The sequence below is a fragment of the Gobio gobio genome, assembly GCF_949357685.1.
Source record: "Gobio gobio genome assembly, chromosome: 9".
NCBI classification, from domain to species: domain Eukaryota; kingdom Metazoa; phylum Chordata; class Actinopteri; order Cypriniformes; family Gobionidae; genus Gobio; species Gobio gobio.
The window spans coordinates 7,683,306-7,699,022 of NC_137115.1; the positions used below are offsets into that span (position 1 = coordinate 7,683,306).

A 15,717-nucleotide genomic window follows, 5' to 3' on the forward strand; every position below is an offset into this window, starting at 1 on the left:
GCTGTATTGGGGTTGAATGGTCTGAATGATGCCGGTTTTTTCCATGATTTCGACACCTCGGTGTGGAGATCAGGAAAAAAAAGGCAAGCCCCGCTTTGGAGGTTGTGATCTAGATGGAAGGAAGCGTTCATCTAATTTACTAGGCTGATGCGCTTCATAAGTCTCGGCTGGCCAGTCTATTTGCAACCTGGCAACAGCGCGAGTCACAACCTCCAAAAGCTCCTCTTGAGCGTGTGACTGAGGCGGCGAAACCTCATCTAAATAATCCAGGCTTACAACATCCACTTCCTCAGAACTGGAGTGTTGCTGCACCTGCACTTCAGCGCGAGCAGAAGAAACCGCAGAGCGTGCTTCTAACTCGGCAACTGAAGCGTCGGGTCTGACGGGTAAAGGCAGAGAAAGGGGATCACCCGTCTCTAACCCCGCCGTCAGATCCATTTGCGAACCCCAAGATGAAAGCCTTCGCTGTGCCTCAGCAGCAGCGGGACCTGCACCCTGGGGAACGCGAGCCGAAGCGCCCTCCTCAAAGAGCGAACGGCGGGACCGGAGAGTTCTCATTGATAACTTTTCGCAATGCTCGCAGCCAGCCCCCTCGAGAGCTAACTGTGCATGCTCCGGTCCCAAACACATTACACAGAGCAAGTGTGTATCCCCACCCGTGATGAAACGAGGGCAGGGAGTAACACACTGTCTGAATTGTTGATTCGACATTTTTTTCTTATTTTTTGAGAGACACACACACTTTTCTTTCATACAAGGACAAACGATTTCACATGGAGCGCTTGTGAAGACACAGAAGCTGACATTGTCTGGTTCAGGGCTGCTTTATAGCTTCCTGGTCTATGACGTCACCCACCTACGACGTCCAGCCACACCATTGGACTGATTTTACGAGTGCTTCATGACGCATCACGCAGGGGCGTTCCCGCAGCGCTTGACGCAGCGCAAGTTCCCTTGAAAGGGAACTACACTACCCACAGTCCTAAGCTTAACAGCGACGCCTGATTGGTCCAACTCGCTGTTATTACCATAGAAACGTTTACCGTACCCTCGAACGGCTGTAGCGATAACAATAACTAGCTAGCTGACTAGCAAAGGGAGCTTGTTGTCACAAACTTTCAGTGGTTTAAATACCAGAGAATGCATATAATTACATCCAGTTATTGATCTGATAATAATGTATCCTGAATTTTACTTGTAGGCCTACATTGGCTAATGGGAAAAGGAAGAGGTGACTTGTTGAGTCAGTGGCATGAATCTAACCATGAACCAAATTAACCCTAAAAACATAAAGTTTAGTAACGTTACTGTTTTCCGAGCTCACTCACTTTGGGCTTGTAGCCGAGCCCGTTTGCTGGCATTAGGAGGAGGGCTACTGTCTTGACGGCGCTTAAAAAATTGCCGGATATCCATGTTTGAATCTTGGTTGTGTGTCGTTCATGAATGATTCGTTCATTTTGAACGAATCTTTAATATGACTCTGGACTACCGAGTTGTCTCAGAGAGTGATTCGTTCATTTTGTGTTGACCGCGCATGCACATTAAGCAACATATCGGTTCTGATTCTGAATCGACAGGTGAGATCCGAGTCTTTTGTTCTTCCTGTCAGTCCCATAGAGACGGAAAGAGAAAAGATTAGTTCATTTTGCTGAACGAGACTCAAAGATCCGAGTCAGTAAAATGATCCGAACTTCCCACTACTCACACTGACAGTTGCAGCGCAATATGAAAGACTTCGTCTAACCGTACAACAAACAACCAATGAAAATGAACAATATGAAATTAAAACGACATAAGCTTAATTTAAAATGGCTTAGGAACTGTAGGCTATTTAGAGGTGGATAAACTCAATTTAGAGGTGGATAAACGCACTTTGGAGGCGGGTAAACGCAATTTCCGAATTTTGGGAGGTGCGTAAACGGCGTTTAGCCTCCACTACATCCCTGGTTGCCACAGCCACTCACATCAAATTCAAGGCACTGATGTTTGCCTACCGAACGACCACTGGCTCTGCACCCGATACCTTAAAGGAACACTCCACCGTTTTTAGAAATAGGGCTTATTCAAATTCTGTGGGCAAATGCATTTTTGTCTCAGTGCATGCGTTGTTTTAGTTTGGCAGGGTCGCCGCTAGCTTAGCTTAGCATAATGAATGGAATCGTATGTTGCCAGCTTGCATGCCCCGAGTAAAAGTGATAAAAAAAATAAACAAAAAACCCACCAATTTACTTCTTGTGGCCTGCGTATTCAAAAGATAAGACACTCGGTGCAGGTCACGCCGGTATGTTATACTCCCCCCCTCCCCCATTTTTTGTTGCGTTGCACGCCGGTCTGTTGACGGAAGTTTGGGGATTTCCAAAGACTGTGTTGCGTGATATCTCTGCGCCCAAGTAGCAGTGCTTCGCCTGTGCTTCCCCATAATATAGTCCCAAGTTAATATCTGCCTAGGAAATCGCCTATTCTTAATCTGCATCGCTATTTGTACTCGTTGTGAATACGCAGGGCACAAGAAGAAATTAGGTGGGGGGTTATTTGGGTTTTTTTTATCACTTTTACTCGCGACATGCTAGCTGGCAACATAGGATTCCATTCATTATGCTAAGCTAAGCAAGTGGCGAACCTGCCAAACTAAAACAATGCATGCACTGAGACAAAAATGCATTTGCCCACATATCTAAATGTAGGAAAGAAGTTGAATAAGCCAGATTTCTAAAACGGTGGAGTTCCTTTAACTCACTACTTCAGACTTGTGTGCCCTGCAGAAGCTTGTGCTCTGCAAGTGAACGGCGCCTTGTGGTGCCATCATCCCAGAGCCACAAAATCACTTTCCCTGACCTTTCCCTGGACTGTTCCCTGCTGGTGGAATGACCTGCCTAACTCAACCCGAGCTGCTGGGTCTTTAGCCACTTACAAGAAACTGCTGAAGACGATATTTTTTTCGTCAACACATGACCTAACACGTCACATACTATTCTATATCTGGTAACACTTTAGAATAATGATCATTAGTTAACATTAGTTAATGTATTAACTAACATGAACTAACCATGAGCAATACATTTGTTACTGTTTTTGTTCATCTTTGTTAACGTTAGTTAATATAAATCCAGCTGTTCATGTTAGTTTACACTGCATTAACTAATGTTAACAAGATTTGAATAATGCATTACTAAATGATGAAATTAACATTAACAAAGATAAATAAATGCTTTATAAGTGCAGTTCATTATTAGTTCATGTTAACTAATGTAGTTAACTAATGTTAACTAATGACCATTATTCTAAAGTGTTACCCTATATCTATTTTTTTTAAAAACTAATTGCTATGTGTTCTGTGATAGACTAACTGGGACTTTTCACAGCATATTGTTGCCCTATTGTTGGTTTGATTGCTTTTATTGTTCTCCTCATTTGTCGATTTGGATTTTTTTTTTTTAAAGGTTAAGCTAAATTATTAAATGCGTAGGCGGAATTTGCCAGTTCACCACTTTTTGTCAGGGTCAATATTGTCTCCACCACTTTTTTTCAAGCGAATCCTAGAGATTGTGATCTTTTATGTCCTCGTAATAAATTTTGACGCCGCAACGGACTCTCCGTCTTCATTTATGTTTTCATTTATCATTTATGGTTTATGGTCTCTGTTGAACAGTTTTGTCTAATACGTTACTGGATAGAAATGATAAACAAAGAAAGTGAACTGCATACGGAAAATGATTATAGCGTTTTTATATTATTAGCAACAGAAAGGCTAACACTATTAATACTTTATCATTTACCATCAGCATTCAGCAAATGGGCATTTATATCATTTAAACAAATCTTTGAATATCTAGTAAACATTTAATTTCACAAACCTTGCAGACTTAGTCAAATCCAGCTGTCAGATATTCTTTAGTGTGCATTTGTAGCCTGAATGAACATGTTACTCAGTTGCCCACTGTCATACTCATGTCATTTTCAGTTACCTTGTCTTTTTAAGCGCACAAACTTAGTTGAGTTCCCAGTTGGCTACACTTTCTTCGCCACTGATTAAATGTAATGTAAATGTGTATAATCATTGAGCAGAGCGATATCTGTATTCTGATGAGCACATCCACCCACTTTCATAAATAAATGTATTAGATCAGCACCTTGTTTCCAGCTGAAGCGAGACTTTCCCAAAATCCAGAATTCATGGTTGTCAAAGTGGATCTCGCCACGTGGAGGAAGGAAGGCGTGGGCCAGCTCACCGTTCAGTCCGTCAAAACACGGGTGCAATGGAGACCACCAACAATCGGTGTGATTGTACGTGTAGAACCCTGTCTCAGAAAAATGCAAAAAAGGGGAGATTAAAAAACTGCATAAAATAATCTGTCAGCCTGCCAAAGTGCACAAGCCTGATGTTTTGGCTCTTTTCCTGCAGATTTATTTACCTATAGTGATGTCAGCACTTTTGTTGAGGTTGGTGATTTCAGTGAAAGTCAGAGGAGAAACATCACTCCATTTCGTGAAGGCGATGCTGATAGCTTTGCGGGTATCATCTTTATTCAGTGTGTTGGGGAACTTCGTGATCCTTTAAGAGGGAGAAACACAAATTACTTCCAGCCAAAAAAACGGATGACACGCTTTCAAAGAGCCTTTGTGTCTGCTATCAATCAGAAAGCACATTTACAAAAGCCCAACACTCCTGAAATCAATCTGCTGTTCCCAAAATATCCATTATCATCTGAACCCCAGATTACTTCTTTTGTCCACCTCCTGTTCATACTTTAAGCATTCACCAATCATAGCCATTAATAGAAAGGCTTTCCTCCAGAAAGCCATTATAAAGTATATTCAATGAATGTGTTTATTGATTTCCTGGTGGTCTCCTGTGTCTCTCTCACTTGTAAGTGACGTTGAAATGCTCCCACTTGTATCCTAGAGGGTTGATGGCATAGCGCTTAGATCGGGCCGGACCTCGATGAGACCTGGTGTCCACAGGTGCTGGTACCTGCGCACATGGTTTATGCAGCTGAATACTGGCCACCTGAGAGAGAGGAAGATAGAAAAAGAGAAGCTAATATATTGTGTGTTTTATTTTGTAGATTGTTAACATGGTGTGTTCAAGTCGTATTTACGAGTCGGGAAGTCATGTTTATGCTGACGTCAGGTGTGTTCAAGTCATTTTAATCAGAGCAAGATGGCAGTGTACCTTCTCTTAACCCTCTAGGGCTCTTCGGTCGTTTCTGACCCGAGTTTTTTAAAATACAATTTTTAAAAAATTGTAGCTTTATCGGAATGGTCCGAAACTTGGTGACTTTATTGGTACTTGGTATATGAAGACCCAGAAAAATTGGGGACAGGATTTGAAAAGTCTAAGTGGTTGTAAAAAAAATTGTCACACTCAGGACCTTCGGGTCAAAAATGACCCCCATAGGAAATGAATAGGAAATTGGCAAAACAGACAAAAAAACTCACACACACACACACAAAACACAATTAGGTTTTGTAATGACACGCGTTAATTTGTGTGTGCATGTGTTTTTGTGTGTATAAGTGTGTGAGGTTTTTTTGTCTGTTTTGCACTCTTGATGTTTTAGAGATTCACCCCTTCACTGTTGAGTCCTTTTTTTCTGCATCCTGGCTGATTTGTAGATTGTATGCACAAAAAAACGAATTTCCCATTCATTTCCTATGGGGGTCATTTCTGACCCGAAGGTACGATTTTTAGAATTTTTTTATAAAACGCAAGATCTATTATAGTGGTAAAAATGTGCTATTGCGTGATAAAAATGCTCAATGTGTCCACCGGATGGCACCGATCTCATTTAAAAAATTGCTTTCATGAGGCCTAGGCTTGACTCTAAAATTAAATACAGCTTTAATAAAAAAAAATAAAAAATAAAAAAAAAATAAATAATATATATATATATATATATATATATATATATATATATATATATATATATATATATATATATATATATATATATATATATATATATATATATATATATACATTTTTATCATATTCAATGGGAAAAAATGGGTCATAATTATTGCATAAATATTAATTATAAATCATAAAATTATCTCAAAACACCAAAAAAGAAAAGAAAAAATATTATTGAACAAAAATATATTTCATTGATTTTACTCAAATCTTTTTTATCTTAATCCCGCCCTCCGGGTCATTCTTGACCCGAAGGTCCTGAGTGTGACCCATAAATGAAGAACCCCAGAGGGTTTTAATTAACTACACAAAAATACAGCTAATACAGACAATGTCACTGCTAAATACCTGTAACTAGTGTGTTATTCCACCACGTTTGTTACTGACACGACCCCAACTTTAAAGATCAGGGCTTAAAGAAAATCCTGAGCTTTCCACTGGTATTTTCAACTCGTAAATACCATCTTTCTGACATGACTTGAAAGCACCAAGAGACCTTGATTTCCAAGTTCAGGTGAGTTTGAATTCAAATGAATCAATGTAGGAAGCTAGATCTCCATCCAGGTGCTCAGATATTTAAGCTTATGCCTATTAAAAAGAAGTGTACTTAAATGTATTGAATGTGCACTTGTAGTGTACTTCAAATCTTAGATTTATAAAAAACTATAAAAAAAACTTTTGGTCGGCCAAAAGTTTAATTAATAATTTATTACATTTATATAGCGCTTTTCTAGGCACTCACTCAAAGCGCTTTTTACATAGAAGGGGGAATCTCCTCAACCACCACCAATACTTGATAAAGTTTTAAATATGGATATTTTTCTTACACAAACGCATCGATTCGCTTCAGAAGGCCTTTATTAACACCCCGGAGCCGCATGGAGCAGTTATATGATGGATAGATGCACTTCTATGGACTTCAAAAACAGAGCAACTATGAATCAAATTCTAATGCTTGGATTAGCCAGGACTTTTTAATATAACTCTGATTTTATTCGTCTGAAAGAATAATGTCTTATACACCTAGGATGACTTGAGGGTGAGTAAATTATAGGCTAATTTTCATTTTTGGGTGAACTATCCCTTTGAGTACACTTTTAAAAAGTGCTCTTTCTAATAATGTCAAATTAAAAGTTGTACTTTAAAGTACATTTTAATAATCTTTTATCATGCTTAGAAGTACAATTTATCTTTTGATTAACGTACTAAAGCCCATGTAAAGTACTTAATTATAATTTAACTGTAGTTTGTTATTCAATAATACATTTATTTTAATGAATTGCAACTTCATTAAAAATGTGTAATTGCAAATATATTTTAATACGGGATATACAAGTTTCCATAGAATGTTTTAATTTATCCTAAATACTTGTCAGAACTTTCAGCAGTAGGCCTACACTTTAACCATATTTTAAAGACAGTTTAAGTTCAAGTGGCCAAAAGCATGACATTCAGTTGCCACTTAAAGGGATAGTTCACCCATAAATAAAAATTGTCATTAATTACTCACCCTCATGTCGTTCTAAACCCGATCTTCGTTCATCTTCAGAACACAAATGAATTTTTTTTTGATGAAATATGAGAGCTTTCCGTCCCTCCATTGACAGCTACGCAACTACCACTTTGAAGCTTCAAAAAGTTCATAGAGATCGTAAAAATAATCCATGAGTTGAGCGGTTTAGTCAAAATTTTCTGAAGAGACTCGATCGCTTTACATGATGAACAGATTGAATTTAGGCTTTTATTCACATATAAACATTGATCAATGCACACATCAGTTGAGGTAAACAGAAGCTCAAGCATGTTCACTTGACATGCGAGAACCAATGAGGTTCATTTTGTCACATAAATTCATCATATAGAGTGATCGTGTCTCTTCAGAAATTTTGGACTAAACCGCTCAATTCATATGGATTAGTTTTACGATGCCTTTATGAACTTTTTGAAGCGTCAAAGACAGTGTCCGTAGCGTAGCTGTCAATGGAGGGACAGAAAGCTCTCAGATTTCATCAGAAAGATCTCCTTTTGTGTTCTGAAGATGAACGAAAGTCTTACGGGTTTGGCATGAGTGTGCGTAATTAATGACAGACTAACCTTTAAGTATATTCTTTTAACGTATATTATTTCTGCTAAAGTGTACTTATTTTTCACAAGGGATAATCTAATCTCAGATATGTGAACGTTTGGAGAAAGAAAAAATGAACTAAATCAAGTCAATCTGCTCAGATGTTCAGCGTTTTGGTCTCTTCTACCTGCTCATCATCTCCGTCAGAAGCTGTGGAGGTTTGGAATATCTGTCACCCATATGTGAAGCTCCCCTTCCCCCATGACCTTCAACACTGTCCCTCTCTCTCTTCCTCCTCCTTCTGATCTTTGCAAAGATTTTACAACTCTCTCCAGAAAAAAATGCACGTTTGAGTGTGACAAATGGGTAAGATTTTAGGGCAAACATACTTTTTTCGAAGTTGCAAATAAAACTATTTCAGTACGAAAATACTTCAGTCAATAATCACGTCTTATTCAATGTGCAATTATTTGCATCTTGTAAATCCTGCACCATATGTTTTCAAGTTATATATTTATATGTGTGTTGAACAAAGGAAAGTGTCACCATAATTTCTTTCTGCGGTCCACTTCAATAGTCCTCTGCGGGACAATTTTTTTTTTTTTTAGATAATATATGCATAAAAATGATACAATATTTAGAAAATGCTGATTAAAATAAGTAACATCACGTACAGGCATGTCAGATGTTACACTTATGCTGAATGTCCATTTTCAGTTATTTTATGAGGACTAGACCAAAAAGCTCAATATTAAGTTGGCATGATGTTGGTCTTACCGTGTGTTTTGTCCACGCAGGCACGGCCACCGCGTTCTCCAGCACCATCAGCAACAGCGCACAGGAACAGACCCAGCGCATCTTTAAATCACACATACAACTTCCACTTTTTTACCTTCCACTTTGTGTTTGATCCATAAATTATTGAGTAAGAAAGTACATCCACAGAACTAACCGCATCCAGACGCGCGCGCCTCCGCGCTGAGGACAGATGTGCTCGCGCCTCCGGACAGACAGATTCGTGCGAATGTTTCAGTGGAATAATTGACTTTATTTAATGCACTTCTGCTTCTTGCTCTGAACTTTCGCTCTCTCTAGGGTGCAGGAAGGATCCCGCAGGAGAATAAAGCGCCGCCCTGCTCCAATATGATGTCCTCCTCCTCCTCCTCCTCCTCCTCCCTTTACTCTTCAAGCATGTGTAGCCCATGTTTATCCACTCACGATAACATATCCGAAATGCTGCGAGTATTTATTTTCCTTAGCGTGTTAATTGTCCTCTCGTCGAATGCAATTTTCCTCACAGTGACCAAATATATATATATACAGGCAATTTACAGCTTTTCAAGTTCCCAAGTTCGGGAACGCCAATATTCATATCACGTCACCTGAGTGATGTCACCACCCCCCCTTTTTTTAAAGCCTTTATTTAACCAGGAGAGAACCTCACTTAGATTAAAAAATCTATTTTACAGGAGTGTCCTGGCCAATATAGGCGGCCCCAGATATGCACATATAACAAACACACAATAAAATATGAATAAAAGTACAGTACTAAATCTTTCTCTAGTGTACGTATAAGTGTTTTAAAATTACTAAAAGACATCAAATGATTTAGCCTCAATTTAATTTGAAGAGAGTTCCAGTCTGAATGGGCAGCATATTTAAAGGCAGTTTTAAGATGGCGATAAGGTGGTAAAAAAAAATGCTTTGTACACTATATTGCCAAAAGTATTGGGACACCCGTACAAATCAATGAATTCAGGTGTTCCAATCTATTCCATGGCCACAGGTGTATAAATCAAGCACTAGGCATGCAGACGCTTCTACACACATTTGTGAAAGAATGGGCCGCTCTCAGGAGCTCAGTGAACTCAAGAGTGGTGCTGTGATCGGTTGCCACCTGTGCAATAAGTTCATTTGGGAAATTTCCTCACTACTAAATAATCCACACGCAACTGTTAGTGGTATTATAACAAAGTGGAAGCAATTGGGAACAACAGAAACTCAGCCATGAAGTGGTAGGTCATGTAAAATCACAGAGCGGGGTCAGCGCATGCTGAGGGTCACAGTGAGCAGAAGTCGCCAACTTTCTGCAGTCAATAGCTCCAGACCTCCAAACTTTGTGTGACCTTCAGATTAGCTCAAGAACAGTGTGTGGAGAGCTTCATGGAATGGGTTTCCATGGCTGAGCAGCTCATCCAAGCCTTACATCATCAAGAGCAATGGAAAGCGTGGGATGCAGTGGGGTAAAGCGCGCCGCCACTGGACTCTAGAGCAGTGAGACGTGTTCTCTGGAGTGACCAATCACGCTTCTCTGTCTGGCAATCCGATGGACGAGTCTGGGTTTGGCAGGAGAACGGCACTTCCCTGACTGCATTGTGTAAAGTTTGGTGGAGGGGGGATTATGGTGTGGGGGTTGTTTTTCAGGGTTTGGGCTTGGCCCCTTTGTTCCAGTGAAAGGAACTCTTAATGCTTCAGCATACCAAGACATTTTGGACAATTTCATGCTCCCAACTTTGTGGGAACAGTTTGGCGATGGCCGTTTCCTGTTCCAATATGACTGCCCACCAGTGCACAAAGCGTCGGTCCATAAAGACATGGATGAGCGAGTTTGGTGTGGAGGAACTTGACTGGCCTGCACAGAGTCCTGAGCTCAACCTGATAGAACACCTTTGGGATGAATTAGAGCGGAGACTGAGAGCCAGGCCTTCTCATCCAACATCAGTGCCTGACCTCACAAATGTGCTTCTAGAAGAATGGCCCATAAACACACTCCTAAAGCTTGTGGAAAACCTTCCCAGAAGTGTTTAAGCTGTTATAGCTGCAAAGGGTGGGCCTCCATATTAAACCCTACGGATTAAGAATGGGATGTCATTAAAGTTCATGTGCATGTAAAGGCAGGCGTCCCAAAACTTTTGGCAATATAGTGTGTATCATTTAGTACCTGTATATAATTTTAATTCGAACAGCAAGTAGAGAAGACCAAGCAACTCTATTAACTCGGAGCTTGTTTTTTTTTTTGTAAGAGCAGAGCAATAGATGACTATCATCTGCGTAAAAGTGAAACCCTGCATTTTTAATATTAATGTCAAGAGAATTTAAATGTATAGTAAATAATAATGGCCCCAGTACAGATCCTTGGGGGACTCCATTAACCACTTCCATTGGGTCTGAATTGATACCTTCCACCTGCACAGAGTTGCATTGAGTGCTTCCCTTTAAATCAGCATTAAAGCTACAATATGTAACTTTTGCAATTAGAGGTTGTTTATTCAAAACAAAGGCATAGCTTGATGACGCCTTGATTCCGCTTTTATTCTGCCACAGACGAGCGCTTCCGCTTCTTCTGCTCATGTGTATGAGGGGTAACGCTCTGTTTTATCATATTACATACATTTGAGTGTTGAGAGTTGTTATAATGCTACTCTGTGCGTTCACTCTGCGGATACTATGAGACACTTGTTCACACTACAGTAAGATAGATCGATATTAGGCATGGTAAAACATGGCACTCGTGGTAAATCAAGAAAACCAGATTTAAACAATGAGCCTGACTGTGTTGAGCTAAATAACAATGATTAGTTTTCTGTCAACAGTTGCTCACCTGTGTAATAAAACACACAATATTTTAAAGCGTCTTTGGTGTTTCCATGATTTCTACAAAATAACACGGGTATGACGTCATTGATAAGTGACGCACTGTTAAATTTGCTTATTTCTCTTGATTTAAACATTCTTGGAAACATTTGTGATAATGTAAGTACACAAGTCAACAAAATATATAACATTGTTCAAGTGGTTTTTGGATATTTTAATCCAAAAATCTTACATATTGTGCCTTTAAACCACAAAACTGCATTGCCTGATAAGCCAACACTTTTAACCCCACCTATCCATATATATTCAATTAGCTGAAATAAAAAACATAAAAATAAAATAAAGTAATTTCTCCAACAAAAATTCAGTTGTATGGCCAAAAAACATCTTTTGTAAAACTACTGTAAATTCCTCTTGATTTTCCCTAATGGTAACCGGGATTTGCTTTCCACCTCTCAATTCGCTCAACACCCCTATAAAGTCACAACAGGGTTTTTTTCTTCTTCATGTGCCTTCAAAAAAAGTCTCTGGAGGTATAAATCATTAGAAAGAAAAGTAGAAAAGCTTACCTCACTTCCAACACCAAAAGGCAGTGTCCTCATTTCTGCCGTTTCACTGGTATCATGCTCGAATTCCAAGTCAACATGCAAGGGAGCATTTTGAAAGGGCAACAAATTAAGCATGCTTAAGCTGTGCTCATTAAAAATCCATTGTGTAGAATTGCAGATTTTGGCATAACACATGGCATTCATGGCCAAATGGCCCTCAGTCTCTACCCCTAACCTCATTAGTCTGGTTGACCTTCACAGGGTTCTGGGTTTTTTCACAGTGCTTTACTTTTACTCTCACATCACTATGGAGAGAAGTCAGGAAGTCAGTCTCTTATGATGGATTTATTTCTTCGACCTGCAGGGTCGGTGTACAGGCTGTTCAATGCAGTTTGGCTTCACATTCATGTGCACTAGGCAGGTTTTTGTATAGGCACCTAAAAGACTGCATTTATTCAAAAGTTCGCCTTGTATACCAACAAAGACTGGGCAACCATTCAGCCGCAAATTGCTAATCTGATATTTTTAAATCTAATTAAGACTGTGTACACATATAGGCTAGGTAAAAAACTCAACGGTTGTTCACTCAATCCTACTCTGAAGACTCTTTCCTTCAGGCCTGCGTCTGGGATTGTGGTATATTCTCTGGGTTTTCTCCAGACAAATTTTAACCGGTCCAATCAGCGAACAGAGGGAGTGTCTGAGAACGATGACGATGATGTTGTGCGCTAGCTTGAGATGACGTACGTCATGACCAAACGTTAGCGATTGGTTATGGCAGATTCAGAGTGGCTCTGGGCAGATCTAATAGTTTTAAACTTCAACAGAGTTCCCGCCTTCAAGGAAGTTAACGCTTGTCAATGGAGAGTGGCCAGACTCTAGTGTTAAGGCCCATTGACACCAAGAACGATAACGTTAGTGTCTACAGCAGCGGGCGATATCGTTTTGTTTAAGTGCGTGCTGCTATGTCGTCTGTCGCTTTAAATGATCAAGCTCTTTAAAGTCTTGGTGGATTCTGATTGGCTGTCAATGTTTTTACCATTCTTCAGGCCCGTTCCAAAGACTTTATATATAGGATGATGGTGCACTCCGATTACTTATGAATAAGAGAATGTGCAGCGCCCAATATGGCGAATAAGCCCCGCCTTCTAAATGAAAGAGCCAATCGTTGATTAGTAAAGTCATTGCGTCACCGCAGCTGCTGTTAGAAGCTCCGGTTGCTATAGAAACGGGCTGTTGTTCTGACGTGCGTTTGCATGCTCATCAGCTTCGTCCAGCATGAAAATTATTTTTTTTTGTCATGATTCAAGCGTTTAAAAACAACATACGAGACGGTTGATGTCAGATTTCAATGGTGATTTCAAATATGAAATTTAAATGTAAGCTTGGTGAACAGTTTTGGAGAATTTGCATGCCCAAGAAGTGTTTCAAAAATGGCCGCCGAGTGAAAGGACTTGTCTTAAAGGGATTTTGGCCTGTTCACACCAAGCCTGCAGCACTCCTCTCAGAAACTGAAGCCTCCGCGTCTCGATCGCCCACAGGTGATTGGTCCCAGTGTAGATCATAAGCCCCGCCCCTCCGTGTTTTCTAATGGACGCGAGGCAAACTAAACAATCAAATTACACTTCAAATAATGTTTCCTCTAAGTTGGCTTCTGTCATTTTAGGCCCGATGATTTTATCACGATTATTTAATTTCAAGTGTTCGTTCATTAAATAAGTTTAGTTTTAGTTAGTTATTTGATGCTATAAAAACGGGGGTGTGACGTCATGATTGACAGCTGAGATTGACGGCTTCTCTTATTGAAGTTGTCACTGAGGCACTAACAGACTTTTTTGGGGATTTTCGGGAGGAGATTGGAGCTTTAGCTTTAATGTCTACGTTTCCATAACTGTTTATTTCACACCAACATAATGAATTGTGGACGGAGTGTGGACGGGCTTTTGATATCGCGGAACAGACTCGGTCCCAAATCTGTCAGCGCCATATTCGGAGTCCATAGTCGTGTCGTCCATATTTTTTTTACAGTCTATGGTTCACACCAAGAACTAGATAATGATATAGATATAGTTCTAAAAATCATTATCAATATTAAAGAGTAACAGTGTCCACACCACAGTGAAACAATACCATTGGAATCAGTTTCAGAATGATTTTATCCAGCCGATGGACGATAAAAACATTGACAGCCAATCAGAATCCATCCTGCTGTAACGAGCTCGAGCATTTAAAGTGACAAGCACGCGCTTCGAATAAACAGAACGATATCGTCCGGCTGGGGTGGATGAATATCGTTATATAGTTATCTTTATTCAGGCACATTCACACCAAGATAAATAATGATAAATAGTTCAAAAAAATCGTTCTCAATATTAAAGAATAGCAGAGTTCTTACCACAGCTATAATGATAACGGCACAGAGAAGTTGGAATCAGTTTCAGAACGATTTTTTCCAACTGATGAACAATAAAAACATTGCCAGCCAATCAGAATCCATCCTGCTGTAACGAGCTCGAGCATTTAAAGTGACAAGCACGCGCTTAGAATAAACAGATCACAAATCTTGGTGTGATGAACGGGCCTTTCAGCTGGAAAAAAAAGCGTTTCTCTGTGCCGTTAACGTTATAATTATGGTGTGGACTCTTATATTTAGAAGTTAAAATATTTAGAACTATAACAATAGCTGGCTATATAGTTATCGTCCTAGGTGTGAATGTTGTAAACGTTTTATAGAATTAAATTTAAGCTGTAAAGTAGAGAAGACACAAAATGTAGTTGAATAAAAGTGAATATTGCAAATTGAATCAAGTGCAATTGAACTATAAGCAGCTCTAGAGAAGGCAATAGTGTCATTACTCGGTTGGTTTTCAGTGACACCACCGAATTAACATAAAGTATGGAATTCCTGAAGCGGAGAGAAACATGGATTTGGAGAAGGGCACCTGAAAGGCAGCCTCATATCTTTTGCGAGTGGTTTTGAATCTGGCTGGAGGCCCAGGCTTTGGCTGCACTCCAGGTGACTGCGGAACCGGGGGCTGCTTGACCCTTCGCTGTCACTCACTCTGGGAAAGAGCGAAAAAGAAAGGGAGAGGGAGACGGAAGGACAGGAGGAGAAAAAGAGTAGCAGGACAGGAGATTCTCTTTCAGGGGCCCTGAGAGATGAGAGTTTAATTGGCCATCGATCCATCAGTAGGTCCTCTGGCTCCTGCACCCACTTAATGATTGGCCATGACGTCAGCCTAAATACTCGCACTAATGAGTGACTTCCCACACAAACACCCCCAGCCCATCCCTGCTGCAGGAGAACGGCTCCCAACCAGCTATAGCGGTTCAACAAAACGCCCGTCGTCTCCTGAGGCAGACCACCAGCAATGCGGCGAACACAACAAATACAGCACTTAAGTATGCGTTCCTAATGCTGGTTTTAATTAAATATGTTATGCTCACCAAAGCATTTATTTGATCAAAAATACAAGAGTAATATTGGGAAATATTATTATTTATAAATAATAGGGGTGTAACGGTATACGTATTCGTATTGAACCGTTTCGGTACAGGGCTCTCGGTTCGGTGCACGCGTGTACCGAACGGTTATG

General features: G+C 40.0%; 1 protein-coding gene across 1 annotated transcript in view; it reads right to left on the bottom strand.

The window, feature by feature from the left end:
• Window positions 1-9,124, bottom strand: part of mmp23bb (matrix metallopeptidase 23bb) — a 40,382-nt gene extending 31,258 nt beyond the window's left edge. Inside the window, exons 1-5 of the mRNA XM_079825251.1 lie at window positions 8,932-9,124; window positions 8,757-8,837; window positions 4,866-5,008; window positions 4,413-4,552; window positions 4,131-4,298 (exon numbers count right to left, since the gene is read on the bottom strand). Coding sequence (XP_079681377.1) covers window positions 4,131-4,298; window positions 4,413-4,552; window positions 4,866-5,008; window positions 8,757-8,837 — 532 coding nt within the window. The 5' untranslated portion in view covers window positions 8,932-9,124. The remainder of the gene's footprint in view (window positions 1-4,130; window positions 4,299-4,412; window positions 4,553-4,865; window positions 5,009-8,756; window positions 8,838-8,931) is intronic.
• Window positions 9,125-15,717: the final 6,593 nt, after the last annotated feature.